Source organism: Centruroides sculpturatus, unplaced genomic scaffold (assembly GCF_000671375.1).
Source record: "Centruroides sculpturatus isolate CEXI.00-Female unplaced genomic scaffold, Cexi_2.0 scaffold334, whole genome shotgun sequence".
Classification (NCBI taxonomy): Eukaryota; Metazoa; Arthropoda; class Arachnida; order Scorpiones; family Buthidae; genus Centruroides; species Centruroides sculpturatus.
In genome coordinates, this window is record NW_019384688.1 from 277853 (window position 1) to 297858 (window position 20006).

General features: G+C 29.3%; 1 protein-coding gene across 2 annotated transcripts in view; it reads right to left on the reverse strand.

The window, feature by feature from the left end:
- Nucleotides 1–688: 688 nt before the first annotated feature.
- LOC111627104 (UBX domain-containing protein 7-like) overlaps nt 689–20006 on the reverse strand; it is a 33935-nt gene continuing 14617 nt past the window's right edge. The window contains exons 5-12 of one of the 2 annotated variants that reach the window (XM_023370661.1): nt 19822–19937; nt 12087–12233; nt 9213–9303; nt 8881–8934; nt 8755–8816; nt 8369–8648; nt 1090–1169; nt 689–993 (exon numbers count right to left, since the gene is read on the reverse strand). In XM_023370661.1, the coding sequence (XP_023226429.1) occupies nt 829–993; nt 1090–1169; nt 8369–8648; nt 8755–8816; nt 8881–8934; nt 9213–9303; nt 12087–12233; nt 19822–19937 (995 nt within the window). In that variant the 3' untranslated portion in view covers nt 689–828. Of the gene's footprint in view, nt 994–1089; nt 1170–8368; nt 8649–8751; nt 8817–8880; nt 8935–9212; nt 9304–12086; nt 12234–19821; nt 19938–20006 lie in introns of both variants that reach the window. The other variant, XM_023370660.1, reaches the window with a different exon arrangement.

Here is a 20006-nt window from a genome sequence, read left to right on the forward strand (position 1 = left end):
TCCTGTATTTTCGAACAATCATTCAGTTTTAATTAAAATATGCAGCTTTCAAGTTGGGAAATATGGTTGCTTTACTTCCATCAAAATTAAATTTTTAATGTTTACAAATTCTATTATTTTTAAGTAATTGATTAAAACTATAAATCCAAATAAATCGAGAGTTATTCCATTTTTATTTTCATAATTTCAAGACCGAACTTTCACAGCTAACATTCTCCGAAACTAACGAAAAATCTCAATTAACCACCGAAAATTTACTAAAAACTTCAAAAATTATGACCTTATAACGTTACGTAAGCAAAATAAAACGTATTGAAAATTATATTTTATTGCACATGAATATGATTCTTAGGAATTTACATATGAAGAGGATCAAACATGAAATTAACTATTTACATCCTTGGTATTCGGCAGTTTTAATTATGTAATTGTAATTATATACGATGAATCGCGGTACAAAATATTTCGGTGTCCCGTCGAACACCAAATCGTGAGCAAAAGTTTTATGGTGAAAAAATGCACCTCGTGTATAAAATATTGTACTGTGAATATTAAAAAATTAACGTGAATAAAACTTGAAAAATTACGCTGGTGTTGCGTATCTTGTTGAAATATATTAAAGCCTGCATAGGCAAAACTTGCCATTTGAAAAGGGGAATATATATGTATATATAACCACAACGAAACCTCAGTATAAAATAAATTTAATACTGAACAACTACTGTCTTTCATTGTAACTGGATGTATTACTGTTTTGTTGGCACAGTTTGTTTCTCTTATCTGTAAAAAGCTGTTAATTTGTGGGTAAAATAATAATAAATCAATCGGCTAATCATTTTTTAATTGGATAAATATCGTCTCCCTGGGAAAAAGTCCTGCTTCTTTCAGTGTTTGCTCTTTGTCGAGAGTACAGAGCCTTCTTCGTGGAAAATGTGTAACTAATTCATAAGTTTCGGCAGGATAACCGGAAGATACGGCATATAACAGTAGCGCCTAGGACACAAAATGAAATTCTGGTTAACTTTAATACAAAATATTGCTACATTAACATGGTTATTAAATTAATAAAATCAATTTTGTTTGACCAACCTGTAACTGAGAGGAACAAGGAAATGTTATGTGTTGACGCCTACCATCGGGAAAACGTATTATCAATTCTGACTTTGGATCTGTAGAAATTTTATTTAGAAAAAAAAAGTTAAAGGGACTTTTTATGATTGAATTTATTTTAAAAAAATATTTTCAAACGTTTAAAATAAAAAAAATTATTTTAAATAATTAAATTATTAATAAACTTAAATTACATTTTTAAAATAATGAATAAAATAAATGTTATAAAATAGCATCGTTTATGTGTTGACTTGTTTACAAACAGAATAATAATATATTTTAAATTATGTTATTTAAAGAAATAAAAATATAAAATAAATCTCTACAAAATCTTCAAAATAAAAATTAACCAAGCATAATATTTAAAAAAACAAATTGATATTAAATTTTGTTTAAAAATCAATAAAATTCTTTAATTATCTGTAATTTTCTAAACATTTCTAATAATTAGGATATCATTAAAATTTTGACTTGATTTCTAATCGTCAAAAATTATTTTGGGATCAAATATATTGGATGAGTGATAGAAAATTTCTATTAAATTTAAACAATTTTCTATTACTCCTTCAATATCACAAGTTTAACTGTGAAAGAAAAATTCCTGTATGGAAGATAAGAGATTTTCAAGTGGGTTCTCAAGCATTATGAATCAATACCTATGTAAGTACTTCTTTACAGAAAAATATGTTAATTAATATTTTTAAATCAAAATTTTTGTTAATAATTTGGAATTTAAAAAAATAATTTTCAAGCTGATTGTATGATTTAAAATGTTCCCTATTTTTGAGTTAAAGTTTTTTCAATTGTCAATTGAAATACATAAAATTCTTTCTGCACATTTATCAAGTAGTAAGTGCATCAAGAAGTTGAATTTTAGTTAAACTTTATTGGAGCTAAAAACATGATATATATAATTACAACATAATAATAAAGGAGATAACAAAACAGATAATGCAGAAAAATTTAAATTTTTTAGTAAATCTACACATACATTACTTTAAATTTATTTACAATTACACATTATACCATCATTTACAAATTTATTGTTAAATTTCTGATTTTATAAATGATTGACCACAAAATATTTTTTGTACGGACTGAATTTGTTTAAACACAAATGAATAGGAATATATATTGGCTATATATACTCTGTGCTTTACTTGAATGTTGATAAAATCAATCAGCTGCAAAGAAAAGCATTTTTTGGAATTGGTTTCATATTAACACTTAATTCAACAAATGCAGACACAATTCAAAACATTTTTCTTATTAGTTATATAATAGCAAGTAACATAACAAAATAACAATAATTTGAGTTTCATTATAAACCATCAATAATCTTAATTGTGAAGAACATTCATTTATGAAAATTTTTAAAAATCATTGAAAAGAAAGTGTATTAATTATTACTAGTTTTAACCTTTCAAAAGAAAAGAGAGGCCATAAAATTGAAAATAATTAATTTTCTTGAATGTAAGTGAATTGAAACTCAAAAAATTATTAAATTTCACTTGCTAAAGATGAATGGATTGTTCTTAGAAAAATTTCAATTTAAACACTTTTTCACAGAAATATACAGTACATTCCATCAATAAAAAGTGGTTTGTATAAAGCTACAGATGTATAGATATATGCTTATTTTTTAAACATGAGTGTAGAATAACCTAATGGCCCAATTCATAGAGCAAAAACAGCAGAAAATTTATTATATTTTCAGACAATAAAAACACCCAGGATGTAGTTAAATGTTCCATTAAAAAGCCAAAGTTTATGCAAAACATGCAGGCTCCATAAATATAGAAGTAGCAAGGCATTGATTCTGTTGCAATTTAACCATCAAGAACAGTCTTTTACTGTTTTACTGACAATGATAATTCCAGAAAGATGCCATACAAACAATTTTATGAAAAGAGGCATTATCGGAAGGCTAGAAGCAGTCCATTTGCAAACAGGTATGTCTAGGACTCTGAATAAGCGAAGTGTCATAACCACGCTTTAGGCCTGGATATGACACACTTCACTTCATTGATGTCCAGCATCATCTGTTTTTTAAAACAGATGATGCTGGACATCAATGAAGAAGTAGACATCTAAGAGTTACTACCCCTCAATAGGACTGCTATTCAATGTTAACAGTGTATTGTAACAGAAGAATGCCTAGACCTGTGGTGGCCACTGGTATTAAAGTTTCACAACAATCTATCTACAGAAGAATGCTTCAGGCAAATGGTCTTTTTGGCAGACATCCACAGTATGTTGCATTCCTGTGCATAGAAACCTTTTAAGATGGTTTCTAGAACATTGACATTGGACTTTGAATGAATGAGGACAATTTTTATGATAACATGTTCAGAAAGTGTACAGAATGATTCTCATTAGATTAAATCTGGAGAAAGCAAGAAATCTGATACCATCCCATGAATATTGTAGAAAGAGATGAGTTTGGGGTGGCATTATGCTTAATGGCCACACTGATCTCTGTAATTGGTAAGGTTTACCATTACTGCAATAAGATAGAGAGAGAGAGTGTTTTGGAACCCCAAGTAAGATTTTCCAAAATGCTGTTAGTACAATTTCATTTTCATGAATGATAATGCCCACGCATAGGATTTCACTTGTCAATGATTTTCTTGACAGTGAAGATATTCATCACATGGAATGGCTATCAAGATCTCCGGTTCACAATACCAAAGAACATGTGGAATACTTCAGAGCAGGAGATGAGTTGCATCTTGTCAGCCTTCATCAAGAACACTCCAGGAGCTTCAAGTTACTCGTGTTCAAGAATGGGGGATTTGCTCCTAACAAAGCTAAGGTTATAACCAGCATGAGCAATCACTGTGCAGTGTGCATGCATGGAGGAGGCAACCACACACATTAGCCTTTTTCTGTGAAAAAAATTTATAACAATGCTCAGCACTTTCTTGTTTTTAGTTTAACGTAATTTAGATCAAATTTTTGCTTTTGTAAATTGTTTTGTTGCATAAAGAATACAATATTTTCTGCTTGTACATTAAATTTCATGCTGTTTTGATCAGTAGTATCTGAAGTAAGTGCAAAAAATAAACATGACTATTAATTTGGTTTGAGTGTATTATTAGATTTATTTATATATTTCAGTATTATTTATACATCTATTATAAATAACTACAAATAAATTTTATAAATTCCAAGTCATTTATCATACATTAAATATCTTAATCAAAATAAACTTACAAAAGGAAAGTTTTAATCAGATTTAATGAACGGTTTGATTCTGTTAGAATAGTAATTAGTAAAATGAAAAAAATTTAAAATTAATTCTTATACCATAAATTCTTTTGCCAGTATTTACACATGAAATTCTTGCTTTGATGATACGGTTGAGTATATGATTATGACACTGACTTACATCAGGATATGCCACATGTCCTGTGTAAGTCACATTTCATATTCAATATTTGATTTATTTTGCAGAACAGAGAGAGAAAATAATTCAAAGCAAGACATTACAGACATATTTATCATGTCTTATGTTTATTGCATCTACAGGAAGAGAAGTTAAAAAATAAATTAATAATGAATACCGTATTTTCATGGAATGACCGGCATGCTGGTCTATCTGGGGAGAACATGAAATCAGATATTTCATATGGTAAAAACTGAGATGCCAGTTTATCAGAGGGAATACCGGCATGTCACTTTAAGTTATACAACCCTCTCTAGAGAGTGCATTAAAAAAAACAAACGAGTTATGTCACAAAAACAAATATGTTTTTATTCTAAAACTGTGAAATTGTAAGCATTATATCAAAAACTACAATTATATGTTTAATTTCTTCATTTTGTCTTTTTTCTAACAACATAAAATATTCTTGGCATTCCAAAAGTGCTTTTTTATGTGTATTTTATTATTTGATCCAAAAATGCAAAAATAAACATATTAAATTTAAGAAACTGGCTGTAAATTATTTCAGCTTACACTGATTAACATTGGCTTCTTGTAAAATTTGCTGTTGCTGCTACAAGTCATTAATTGTTTATTGTCTTGTAAACAAAAACTCTTCCTGATTTTAAGTCAGTCAAATTACAATGTTTTTATTTGAAGAAAATTTTGAGGGGAAAAAATATATATATATATTTTTCTCCCCTCAAAATCACTGTAGGGATATATATAAAAAATATATATATATATATTTTTTATACATATCTATACAGTGATACCCCAAACTTATGCGATAGGTGGGACCGAGCGATAACCGCGTAAGTCAAATTTGCGTAAGTTGGGGTATAATTTCGCAATTTGTGTAAAACCCAAGTCTGATGTATGTAAGCTAATAAATGTTCTCCTTAATCTTATCTTGTCTTTTGATTCATTTGCGGTTAGAAGAAATCACCACATAGAGTCTCTCAAGTCTCCGTAGATATAACAAACACAGAAATGAACAACACAAAATAAATTGTGGCTATGTGTCGATTCCGTGTGACACGTCTGAACACGTAAGCCGAACAATAGTGTGGGGGGGATTGAGTAATCGAGAGTTGCTTGGCGCTCAAACAAAAGACGAATCGACAAGATTTGAAAATTGTGTAACTCCGGGTTCGCGTAAGTCGGGGTAGCATAAGTCGAGGTATTACTGTATAGCTACCACATGAAATAATAGATTTCAATTTAGATAACTCAGTAAATATATTTAAATTAATTTTAAATAAAACAGAAAAATTATGAAAAATGAAATATTTTTTTCTGTTATCTTAATATAGTTTGTGAGAAGCTTCATCCTATTTGAAACTTTTCTCTCTCCTAAATTTTTAAAAAATATTTTCTTAGAAAACTTTTCAAAATAAAATATTTTCATTCTCACTAAATACATTAATTTTAATTCTAATGAATAGTTAAAAGTTTTTATTGGGTTGTTCGGAAAGTAAGTTCGTTTTTTTTCCCGTGGAAAAAAAACACAATATTCTTATAACAAATAAATATTTTATTGAATTATATATCAACCATTTTGGTCAAATACCTGTTGTCATCGTTTCTGGTAGTAGCATGATTTCACATTCATAAAAGTTGTGATCGTTGCTTACAAAAAACTGATCCAAGTGATTTTTGACATTGTCATTTCAAGTAAATGTCTTACAGTTTATAATCTGAGTGTGCTGGATCTGGCAAATATGGTTGATGTGATAGCACATCCCATCTAAGTTATAACAGTTTCTGACAAGTTACCAAACTTGTGCAAAATTTGACATTATCGTAGTAAAACACTACACCTGTTTTGTTGATCAATTCTAGCCACCTTTTCTGTTTAATGATATTACTCAATTTGTTTACTCGATGGCAGTACACTTTCGAATCAATTGTTAAATTGTCTAGCAAAAGCTCCAAAAAAAAAAAAAATTCTTAAAATCCCACCAAAGAGAGCATCTCTCTTTAAGAACATGTGGAACCCATATATCAAGCTTTGAAATAAAACCAATTTGTTTCAAGTAATCATAAACAGTTCAATTTGACAAATTTAATATCTTAGTGATTTCACATGTTGTTATTTGGCAGTTTGCTTCAATCAGTACCTTTATTTTGTTTTCATTGGCTTCAACTGGTCATCCAGAACGTGGTGCATCTTCAATATTGAAATTGCCAGAATGAAATTTTGTAAACCAGTTTTGGCACTGTCATTCTGTCAATACATATACGTCACACAATTTTTTTCTCGCTTGAACAGCATTCTTACCTTTTCAATAATAAAAGAGCAAAATATGCCGAAATATGCTTTCAATCTTCCATATTTGATGGGACACAAAAAATAAACAATTGCACAAAATCAAACAAAATTTTTCACAAATAAGCCTTAAAATGCTAGCTGTCAAAATATATAATGATAATACGATTTAGAATGAAAATGGTGGGAAAAGTCTGACTAATCCGTCTAGTGGTAAAAAAAAAACAAATTTACTTTCCAAACAACCTAATACACTAAATAATTCATTGTAAATTCTAATTGCAAAATATTAATCAAATATACATTATATCTATGAAAATAAATTGGGTGATTGTATATATGTATATCTATACTAATATTATAAAGAGGTAATGTTTGTAAGTAATTTTGGATGTAGCGGGTAATCTCCGAAACTACTCATCCGATTTCAAAAATTCTTTCACCAATATTTAGAATGGAACTTCAGGGTGGACATAGGCTGTATATTATTCTGTTAAATATTCATATAAATTAAAAGATATAATCTACGTTAAGGCTTTTATGTCCAACAGATGGCACTACGAGTACGACGCCCTAAGTTTGCTTTTCTGTGAAAATAACTAAAGCAGATCATCTATCTATCTATATAAATAAAATGTAATGTTCGTTTGTTCCTACCGATTCCTTTGAAATTTTGACACAATGCTGCATTCGAAATACGCATGTGTTTTTATATAATATACGTGTCAAAATTCCTCCAACTGGGGAGAGATGGTTAGGATTAAGGCTTACCGTAAAGAACTCTGCTTCTATTTATACTATTTTAGATGCGTTTTTTTTTTTTGCATTTTTGATTGCATTTTAATAGGGTATGTCAACAGAATATATACTAAAAACAGATTTTTCGATATTCCCCGCGGGGTAGAGGGACAGGATTAAGGCTTACCATGAAGAACTTGGCTTCTATTATACTATTTTAGATGCGGTTTTTTGTGTTTTAATAGGGTAAGTCAAGAGAATGTACACTAAGAAGGGATTTTTCAAAAAATCCCCCCCACGGGGGAAGTGTTATACATTTATAATAGATACATTTTGAGCCACAACAACGGGTGGCGGGGTCTGCTAGTATTTAATACATACTAGAAATGACCTGCTAAAAACATTCTGATAGCTACATATAGGAATCCCTGGTAATTTAATTAATTCTGATAACACAACTTCAAAAATTAACATAAAAATTATAAACTATGCTATTTCAATAACAAGAATACTACAAAGTTTCTTAAATTTTTAACTGAAATAAAATTGTCAATATTTTGGAAGTTTAATATTAACATAGATACAAAGAATGTTAAAATTTTTAGCAAAAATTCTTCATAAAATTATAATTGTTATTTTGTTATGATGAAACATCATTTTCTCTAAGATCTCAATTCTATTTCATTTAAATCAAAACTATTGTTGGTAATCTTTTCAATTAAAGAAATAGCTTTGAACTTATACTCTGCATTTATTTTTATTTTTTAGATTTACTGTAGTTATAAATATATTAATTGTAGAAAATAAGATAAAAAAATTACCTTCATTACTTCCTAAGTACATTTTCCAGTTAGAAGCTGATTTATCATTAACATTTTCATTATTTTCACAATGCTTTGAATTTTCTTTGATATGTTTATTTTTGGAATCGTGATTATTTGGTAGACTACTTTCAGAATCAGATTCAAATGTTTCTACATCAGTATCATCATCATCTGATAAATCTGATCCTTTTCCAGATAATTTTGAAACTGTTTCATTTAAAGAAGCTTCTATTGCAGCTTTAAGTTGTTGTTCTTCACTCTTATCTACAATACTTTCCTGCAAAATTAATACTAATTAAAACAATATACAATAACATTTATATTTAATACTTAGCAATTAAAATAAGTAAATAAATAAATAATAATTGTAATTATATTACCACTTTTAATTTTTTATTTGAACTTGTACCATCAGGAGAGGGTTGGTGACTAAGGAATTCAGTAACTATAAAAAAACATTTAAAAATTAAAAACGTATATTACGTTATTTGTTTAATTATAATACATACCTAAATCACAAAACGAAACAGAGTCAATATTGTTCCATACAACAAGCTTTTCACCTAAAATCATGTATTTATTAAAACCTTGATTAATTTGTTTATATTTTATTCTTTTGCTTGCTTTTAATTTTATTTGCTACAGAATTTATTTCATTTTTTTAGAAAATTAATGAATTTTAATAAATAATGAAATATAAAATATTTTAGAAATGGAATTAAAATATTTATTTTATTTTAAAACAGACTATTACAAAAAATTTAAAACTTTGAATATCAAAGTTATTTAATTATATTATTATTTAATTAGTTATATATATTCTTAATTAATAATAGCTTACCAGTTCTAGGATCTAAAATTGCAATGTAAGGATATTCAGTGACATTATAAAACTGTATATACCTCTGACCATCTTCACTTTCACAATAAACCTAAATACAAAATTTTCATTTCATCAGATCAAGATTCACAATATTTGAAGAATTTTATTTATATAAAATTAAATAAAAAATTTATATTTTAAAGAATATTTTATAATTTTTTGAAAAACGATAACCTCCAACATCTAACAAAACTTTATTTTTTGTTTTGATTTTATTTCAAATGAAAAGTAGTTCATCATAAAAAAAATAATCAAATGTTCAAAAAATAAAAGCATTTTTCTCAAAGCAGTTTAATTTTTTCATAAAAATATCAGTTATCAATTCTGCAAATTTGCTATTTTTAGCTACAAGAAATTTGTTTTAAATAATAATGTAATATTTCAACATTTTTCTTCCAAAAATAAATGATATATTACTCAAACTAATTTGGGTGTTTTGAAATATTAATACTGGCTGAATGAAAAGGAATGTTTAATTTAATCATAATATTAAAAGTATATAATTACTAAACTATAACAATTAATGATGATAATACAGATGAGCATCAATTATACGAATACTGATCAACCGAAACATTGGTTAACCAAAAGCATTTGTCGGCAAATTCAAATTTCCGCTAGTGCTGTGGCATTGCAGTACTCTTCCCCTCCCAGCAAACCTAAACTGTAGGCCTAAAAAACTGTAGGCTTGCATAAAGTATTTAATGTACTACTTTATGCAAGATATGTGTTTGTAAGATGTGTGATACAAAATATATACAGTACAGTTTTGTGTTTAATATATTTTTTTCATAAATGATCAGTTATCCGAAAAATCACTTATCTGAACAATACCAGTCTTGAATTGTTTCAGATAATTGATGCACTACTGTATATCATTATTAACTAAAACAAGTCAAAGATAAACAAATTTTAAAGATTTATATAATAAATCACATAATTTTCCAACAAAAAAGTTAAATTTGAATAGAACCATTATTTCTCTATTCACCATTATGTACAGTACATATCTGTAAATTTTTTAACTATCTTATTAAAAAATGAAGCTAATTTAAAATTAACTTTAAAAAATTACTTACTTGCCAAAATACAAAATGTTCTGAAATAATACTCTTCACTGCAGCATTACTCCAAACATCTCTATTTAATACCTGGCAGGCAAATTCTTGGACATTTTGTATGTTCACCATAAGCCATCGATTGGTAGTTCGTCCAAGTTCTCTTGCCTAAAAAATAATGTTTTTAAAATATTTATTGTATTTCTTTGTTTTAAATTAGTATGTATAATTTTCAGCAACAATAATACTATTTTTTTTAAAATTATTATTATAATATAAAAAATAATAAATCTATATAAATAAAAATGTAAATGTTCATTTGTTCAAAATCTTAAATCTCCAAAAGTTTTTCACCAATTCTTTGAAAGTTTGAAACAACGTTGCATTCAAATATGCATATGTTTTTGTATTATACAGATGTCAAAATTCCTCTCCCATAGGGAGAGGGACAAATTAAGGCTTACCATGAAGAACTAGGCTTCTATTATACTATTTCAGATGTGGTTTTTTGTGTTTTTGAGTGCGTTTTAATAGGGTTCGTCAAGAGAATGTACACTAAAAAGGGATTTTTCGAAATTTCCCCCCCCCATGGGGAGTGTTATACATTTCTAATAAATACATTTTGAGCCACAGCAACATATGACCAGACATATCTAGTAATTTATAAAATTGTGCAATATATATAAATTTTTTATTTCATGTGTGTCAATATTTGTACAATAATTTCTAAAACACACATATTAAAGATCAAATACAAATTCTTGTCAAAGACAATTTCTTTTCAATGAAACCCACATTTATAGTTAAATATCTAATCTAATCATGAATATAAGTATAATATTGAATAAATAAAACTAATACAGTAGAGACTCGAAAACTTGGCACTCGATAACTCGGCAGTCCGGATAACTCGGCCACACCCTGGAAGGGCAAAAAAATCCTTAGTTAATTAATTTTTATTATAGACAGCTTTATGCCTCAAAGTATTTTTCTGAGGTCTGTCTTATCACGTAAATTACTGTACACAGTGTATTCATTAATTTTCATTTTCATGTAGTAAAGGCTCTATGCCTTCATAAAGGACGTACTTTTCCTTTGTTTAAGGGTATTTGGGCAGTTTATTCTCTGTTNTTGAAATATTAATACTGGCTGAATGAAAAGGAATGTTTAATTTAATCATAATATTAAAAGTATATAATTACTAAACTATAACAATTAATGATGATAATACAGATGAGCATCAATTATACGAATACTGATCAACCGAAACATTGGTTAACCAAAAGCATTTGTCGGCAAATTCAAATTTCCGCTAGTGCTGTGGCATTGCAGTACTCTTCCCCTCCCAGCAAACCTAAACTGTAGGCCTAAAAAACTGTAGGCTTGCATAAAGTATTTAATGTACTACTTTATGCAAGATATGTGTTTGTAAGATGTGTGATACAAAATATATACAGTACAGTTTTGTGTTTAATATATTTTTTTCATAAATGATCAGTTATCCGAAAAATCACTTATCTGAACAATACCAGTCTTGAATTGTTTCAGATAATTGATGCACTACTGTATATCATTATTAACTAAAACAAGTCAAAGATAAACAAATTTTAAAGATTTATATAATAAATCACATAATTTTCCAACAAAAAAGTTAAATTTGAATAGAACCATTATTTCTCTATTCACCATTATGTACAGTACATATCTGTAAATTTTTTAACTATCTTATTAAAAAATGAAGCTAATTTAAAATTAACTTTAAAAAATTACTTACTTGCCAAAATACAAAATGTTCTGAAATAATACTCTTCACTGCAGCATTACTCCAAACATCTCTATTTAATACCTGGCAGGCAAATTCTTGGACATTTTGTATGTTCACCATAAGCCATCGATTGGTAGTTCGTCCAAGTTCTCTTGCCTAAAAAATAATGTTTTTAAAATATTTATTGTATTTCTTTGTTTTAAATTAGTATGTATAATTTTCAGCAACAATAATACTATTTTTTTTAAAATTATTATTATAATATAAAAAATAATAAATCTATATAAATAAAAATGTAAATGTTCATTTGTTCAAAATCTTAAATCTCCAAAAGTTTTTCACCAATTCTTTGAAAGTTTGAAACAACGTTGCATTCAAATATGCATATGTTTTTGTATTATACAGATGTCAAAATTCCTCTCCCATAGGGAGAGGGACAAATTAAGGCTTACCATGAAGAACTAGGCTTCTATTATACTATTTCAGATGTGGTTTTTTGTGTTTTTGAGTGCGTTTTAATAGGGTTCGTCAAGAGAATGTACACTAAAAAGGGATTTTTCGAAATTTCCCCCCCCCATGGGGAGTGTTATACATTTCTAATAAATACATTTTGAGCCACAGCAACATATGACCAGACATATCTAGTAATTTATAAAATTGTGCAATATATATAAATTTTTTTATTTCATGTGTGTCAATATTTGTACAATAATTTCTAAAACACACATATTAAAGATCAAATACAAATTCTTGTCAAAGACAATTTCTTTTCAATGAAACCCACATTTATAGTTAAATATCTAATCTAATCATGAATATAAGTATAATATTGAATAAATAAAACTAATACAGTAGAGACTCGAAAACTTGGCACTCGATAACTCGGCAGTCCGGATAACTCGGCCACACCCTGGAAGGGCAAAAAAATCCTTAGTTAATTAATTTTTATTATAGACAGCTTTATGCCTCAAAGTATTTTTCTGAGGTCTGTCTTATCACGTAAATTACTGTACACAGTGTATTCATTAATTTTCATTTTCATGTAGTAAAGGCTCTATGCCTTCATAAAGGACGTACTTTTCCTTTGTTAAAGGGTATTGGGCAGTTTATTCTCTGTTGTATTCTCAAGTAAACAATACATACAAGTACAGTACAGTATTTTCTGAGGAAACACTCATACTTATTTTTTTAACCCCATTCCCGATAACCCGGCATTTTCACAAACTCAGCCACCCTTCGGTCCACATTAGGCCAAGTTTTCAAGACTCTACTGTAAAATGAAAATAAATATAAAGGAAAATAGCAAAATATTACACTATAGTCTTTTTATCCCTGTTAACTAATACCTTTACTTCTTTTTAATCAGACATGATTAAAAAGAAGTAATTTATGATTAATAAAACTGATAAACAAGTTATAATTCATAATGTTCATTTTTGACATTAATAATTTATTACAGAACTAGCAGCCCAGGACACCCCTAATGAGCATTCTAGCAGCAGCGGAGTCATTCCATGGTACAAATAATAAATTCCTATTACAAATAAAAATAATAATATACTGAATTATATTGTTATAAATAAATTATACTTTTAATTTAAATAATAGCTGAAAATCATCACTAGGACGCCCCTAGTGGGTGTTCTAGTCATTCCGTGATGGCTTACAGATATACAAACAGTGGGTCAATGGCTTATTTAAGTAGATACAAAACATCCGTCAAAAAATTATTTGCTACATTAACAAGATTTCTTTAACCACACAGCAGTCACAGCTTCTGTGAGACAACAAGCACTTTAAAATGAAAAAAACTTATGAAACAATTAGTCAAAAAATTCTGAAAAAATTGCTACTTTCTTAATGATACCATGCTTTATGATAAGATTTTTTGCATTGGTTTTATCATTTCTCAGAAAAAAAAATCCAGCAATGAAGTGATTAACTTTCCTGGCAATATAGTTTTAGTATTATACTTACGCCAAGTAATAGTAGTAGTAAAATAAATTTTCACTGTTTACGGCATTATTAATAGTTTTCTTTTCAAGCGCTTTCAACAAATATATATATATATCTACAGTGGATGATCGGTTAACAAACATAATCCGTTCCAAGACTTTGTTCGTTATCCGATTATTGATTTACCATAGGTTTTTATGGGAATTTGGTTAATTCATTCTGGAGACTCCAAAAAAATAAAAAATATATACTTTTTTACTACATTTATTTATATGTAATAGTAAAAATACATATATATGCAGTCTTGCATTTTTATTAGTCATATTTTTTCTGTTTGTGGGGGTTAAAGAATCTGTCCAATGTTGATTGCTTTTCTCTCTTCTTCAGGATTTTTCAGAATTAATTAATAGCATTGTAATTGTAGATATCCCTAAGCCTATTAACCTTAACCTGGTTTGGATGCCATTCTAAGACCGTCATTCTGATATTATCTCACTTATTCAAAAAAATGTTTAATAGCAGGTGTCAGCATTAATCCTCTTTTTCAGAAGAAAACATATCTCACCAAGTTTCTTGGTGTTCTTCATTCAAGAGTTCTTGGCATTCTTATGTCGTCAGGTCAGTTTTTAGGTTCCATTATGAGCTCTTTGACGTTCATTTCTCAGATGTGATTTTTGTTATTCCTTTAGCAGCTTCAGTCTTCTTGATTATACAGCAACTTTCTTAAATAAAATTGAACTGCAGCCTACTGTAGACCTGTTCAATCCATACTGCCCAGCAACAACAGACATCTGCCCACTCTCTACCTGTTAAGCGTCGATGTCAACATCTCCCACACTCCAAAAGTTTTGAATTGTTGTCTGAAGACAAGGGAAGACCAATTGGTATTCATTATTTTACGTCACTTCTTGTGTTTGTTCTGTGAGGTGTTCGTTGTCCAAACATAAAAATCTTTCACAAAAGTGTTTGTTATCCGATTTGTTCATTAAATTAACCAATCACCCACTGTATATGAGGGGGGTATAAAAAAAATAACTGGATTTTTTGTATAAAAACTTTATTTATTAACTTTTTTACAAAATTTTTTCAGTCACCTTCAAAGTACTCTCCATTAGATGCGATGCACTTGTGAAGTCTTTTTCCCCACTGTTTGAAGCATCTCTGGAACTCTTCAACTTTGATATCGTCCAGTGCCCTTAGCAAAGCTGTTTTTACCACCTCCACATCATCAAAATGCTTCCCTTTTAGATTTTTCTTCATTCTCGGAAACAGAAAAAAGTCGCACGGGGCTAGGTCTGGTGAATACGGAGGGTGAGTAACAACAGGCCATCCCCAAGAGGCCAAACAGTGGGTCATTTGTAAGGGTGTGTGTGCGGGGGGACGTTGTCATGATGAAGGAACCAGTCACCTGATCACCAAAGTTCCGGATGTTTCCTTCGCACATTCTCTCGCAGATGTCTTAACACTTTTTTACGGATTTTTTTCAACGTTTTCATCGTTTCGAGATGTTGAAGGATTCCTAGAACTTCGTAGGTGGAACAAAATAACAGTAAGAGAAACACAACACTATGCTCAAATGTAAACCTACAAACTGACACCGTTTGCACAGCTATTTTGTGAAGGTCTTTACTAACTCCATGTAACAGGAAAACTCTCTACTATGTCTACAAATGGCAGTGCACTCTCAGTTTGGTTTTTTTGGGTCCCCCCTCATATATATATATATTTTTTGTCATCCTCAGGCAAAATAAAAAGAGGATGACAAAAATAATATATTCGTTGAAAGCGCTCAAAAAGAAAACTATTAATAACACTGTACACAGCAAAAATTTATTTTACTATTTCCTGGCATTGGGTATGTTTGTGAAGTCAAACAAGAATGACGTCATCATTATTCTTATTTAGTTAGACTTTTTGAACAATTCGTTTATAACTAAATGGATGTTTCTAAAATCAAAGATATGAATGTTGCTAATGCAGCCTTATCCGAAATATTTTTCTTAGATTGCTTTGGGTGGACAGTTATTTCAATCATTACACCTTTTAATTCACAATTTAAACACTCTAGTAGATTTAGAAACATTGATATCGTCGGGCGCCATTTTCTTAACAAAGTAAACTAACTCTTTCCTTCATGAATGTCGTTAGAGTTTCGTTCGAAATGTCATCACCGCAAAGCATGCGCACTGGGCAAGACTACTACTATTTGAATGATTTGTTACTAATGCGTTTAACTCATTTGACTTTACGAACGTACCCAATATTTGGTGGTGTGATCTGTTATGATATTTTATTTAAAAAACTTTATATTTTTAACTACAGTCAAACTTCCATATTACAAACTTCTATATAGCAAATTTCTCCATATTTTACACACACTACTCTTTCAGCCAAAAATATATGATTTTTGGCTGATATATATACAAACATCTCCAACCCGATATATAATTATAGCTACAACCAACAGACTGCCGAAAATCTATCGGGCTAGTTTTATGCTACTTATTAAATAAATGTTGTAATAACCGTCGATGGTTAAGTAGTTAGATTATATACGCTGGAAGAGGAGATCGGATCGGAGGTCCGGGTAGCGTAACTGGCAACGCATCTGCACGGTAAGCAGGAGTTGTGGGTTCGAGTCCCGCTCCGGGCCGATTTTTTCTCCCAGCGGTTCCAAATTATTTAAATTAATTAAAATTATTTATAATTATTAATATTAATAAGAGATGGCGCCTAACGCTTACCTCTAGTACCAAATTGATTACGTAATTTATCTAATAAGTAGCATAAAACTAGCCCGATAGATTTTCGGCAGTCTGTTGGTTGTAGCTATTTTTGGCTGAAAGAGCAGTGTATGTAAAATTGCTTCTAAATAACAAAGTTGAATTTCTATATAAAATTTTTTATAAATTTAAATTATTAATTTGGGAGAAAAACAAAACAATCTTGTGGCTTGTTAAATTGGACCCAGGTGCAGTCCAGTCATAAAATCATTTACAGTGATATGGAAACAGCTACAATTAAACAAGTAAACACGTGAGTGGACAAACACCCATATTCAAGTCAGCGAGGACATAAAAGAAAACTTCGTACACAACCACCTTTCTGATTGGTCAGAAGTTGGTTCCCAAAAAACATTTAAATTGGGGAGAAGATCAAAGTAAAAGGGGTGGAGGGCAAGGCTTGCAGCTGATAACACTTGGATCTCAGAACTTGGCAAGACTGTTGACAATAGGATGAGATGTTATACTCGTTATACTCCTCTGGAAAGAATGATTGGGTATGGACAAGATCTGAGATCAGACAAGAAGTTCAGACAGAGCCTCTCCACAGTATAGAAATTATCAAGGAGCGATCCGATTCCCGATTATTCCAACTTATCCTTGATTGATAGTGTGTCAGTCAATACAGTGTGGTGTAGTGATGAACTGTATGTAACTGTAGTGAAATTTTTCTGCGAGTTTTGGGCCAAAACACAAGAGAAATTTTTTTGTAGATACTGGAGATACACACAACCCCTTTTATCTCCTTACCCTGTCATCCTGTCATCAAAAGGGCGTTAAAGAAAAAAAGGACAAAAAAGTAATAGAAAAGTAGGAAGAACCATTACAATAACAAATGAGTTGAGTGTGGATTTTTATTTCCTATGAACCTACAGTACTGTACATTTGAAACGTCACAGGCCATGCTTGCACATGAAAGCTGCTTGAGGAGACAGAGGATAACCAGAAGAATCTTCACTTTGTTAATTTAGTGTTTAAGCATTACTAAAAAAATTAGTGTGTTGCAAAAGTTGATAAAGGTTCAAAAAAGAAAGACATTGTAACAAAGTTTGGAATTTCCGCAAGTAGTTTATCAACCATAATAACAAATTGTGAATCAATTTTGAAATTAACCAAAGATGCAAGATCTATGGGAAAACATGTATTTATATCGATGTAGATAAAGCAGTTTTAATGCTCATAATAAGCATGAAGTATATGATGAATAAAGAATATTTTTTAAATTGTTCTGTGCTACAAATAAATTACAATTTTTTTTCAAAAATGTAGTTAAACTAAGTTGTAAATACAGTATTTTAAACACACAAATATAAATTTAAATTAAAACTAAATTGATATTAATTTAAATTACGTAAAATAACAAAAAAAAATACGTTAAAAATAATACTTTATTTACCAAAATGTGTAATTTCTGTACAACAAAATTCCCCTATAACAACTTTTTTCCAGAATTTAGCAAATTCATTAGATGAAAGTTTGACTGTATTATAAAATGGCAAAAAGTTTAATTTTGAGGGTAGAGATTGGTTTTATAAAAAACTGTAAATGCTAATAACAAGTAAAATTGTCATTAAGTCTGACCCTACTGAAGATACACACAACCCCCTTTATCTCCTTATCCTGTCATCCTTTAACCACTCTGCGATGAATATATTCGTCAAGGGCAATTGTGTGGCAGTGGTGAGGGACGAATATATACATCAAATTCTTTTAGGGGGTATCGCGAAAAGCTAGCCTAAAACTACCGCAAAAAAAAATTCACATAAAAAATGAATTATGTAACAATAAAAAAAAAGACTTTTGTTTACTAGACATAACTGTTTACAAAATCTTTTTCCAAAATAGTAATGAGAAAAAACACGTGGAAAAACACTCTAAAAATTTCACACATTTATTCTCCACTACTAAGGGGGTAGCACCATACCTGACTATTCCACTGTTGAAAGGTTAATCGCCAAAATGGCATCAATCCCCTTAATAAATGAACCTCCCTGCAAACTTTCAGAAATTTTTGACAAGAAACACAGAAGTTATTAAGCTTCAAAGAGGGTGAACAAAGTTGTGTCCCCCATACAAAAATCTATTAATACAGAAAAAAAATCCCCAAATTTTGTTGCATTTCTCAATGTTTCAAGGTCAGAGTCCAAAAATTAAAAATCCGGGGTGTCATTTTTTGACCAATCACCATATTTTTCCCATTTTATATAACAGCTGGAAAAATAAAAATGTATTAAGCAATTAATGCAATTAATAATGCATGTAAGCCATTGTAATATTTTTTCCATTATTTCAGCATACTGTGTTGAAAATGTCAGTGCTTTACATCACTACACTCGATGCTGCAAAACAAGTATGGCAAGCAGTGCTCACTAAATTATAATGAATTATTTTTTAAAAACTGTATGTACCATTATTTCAATTTTACTTTACTTTGATCCTAAAGACATTTAAAAACAAGCAGTGTGCATTATGACAGCGTGTGGTATGTGATGTACCATAACTAAACAACTATCCTTCAGAAAAACAAATCATTAGAAACAAACTGTTCTCTTAAAATGTATATTAGTTGCCTATAAAAGATATAATTTCATATTAAAAAATTCAAACTTAATCGTGACCTCTAATTTAAGCTTATTTAGATGAGAATACAATATGATGTCATCACCTGCCAAATTTCCCCAGGGCCAAGCATCCACTAAAACTTTTCATCATTTTTTGTTAAACAGATCTGTACCTTTTACATATCCTTTCATTATTACACTATTTCAAGTGATTAAAAAAAATTATCAAAAATGAAAACCAGTGATATCGAAAAAATAGCTTAAAATGTTTAATAAAAGAATATGTTTCTATACTAATGGCCATTAATAATGTCACTGTTATTTTTGTTGAGAAATACTGTATACAATACTCTGAAATCAAGTAGCAATACAAACATTGAAAAAAAAACTTTTTGTAATATCCAAGATTCTACTTTTGTAATATATATAAATAAATCATCTTACTGATTCCAGAGAACCTCTATGCATTAGATCAAGAGGTGGACGGAACAAATCTTCTAAAGTTTTTCTCTTCTTGGAAAGTTTGGTTCCTACCAAAGAAAGATTCTCTTCTTGCCATTCTGAAAATTTAATTATGTTCAAATCATATTGAAAATTACTTTTCTCAAAGAAGATTAGTAAATTTTAAT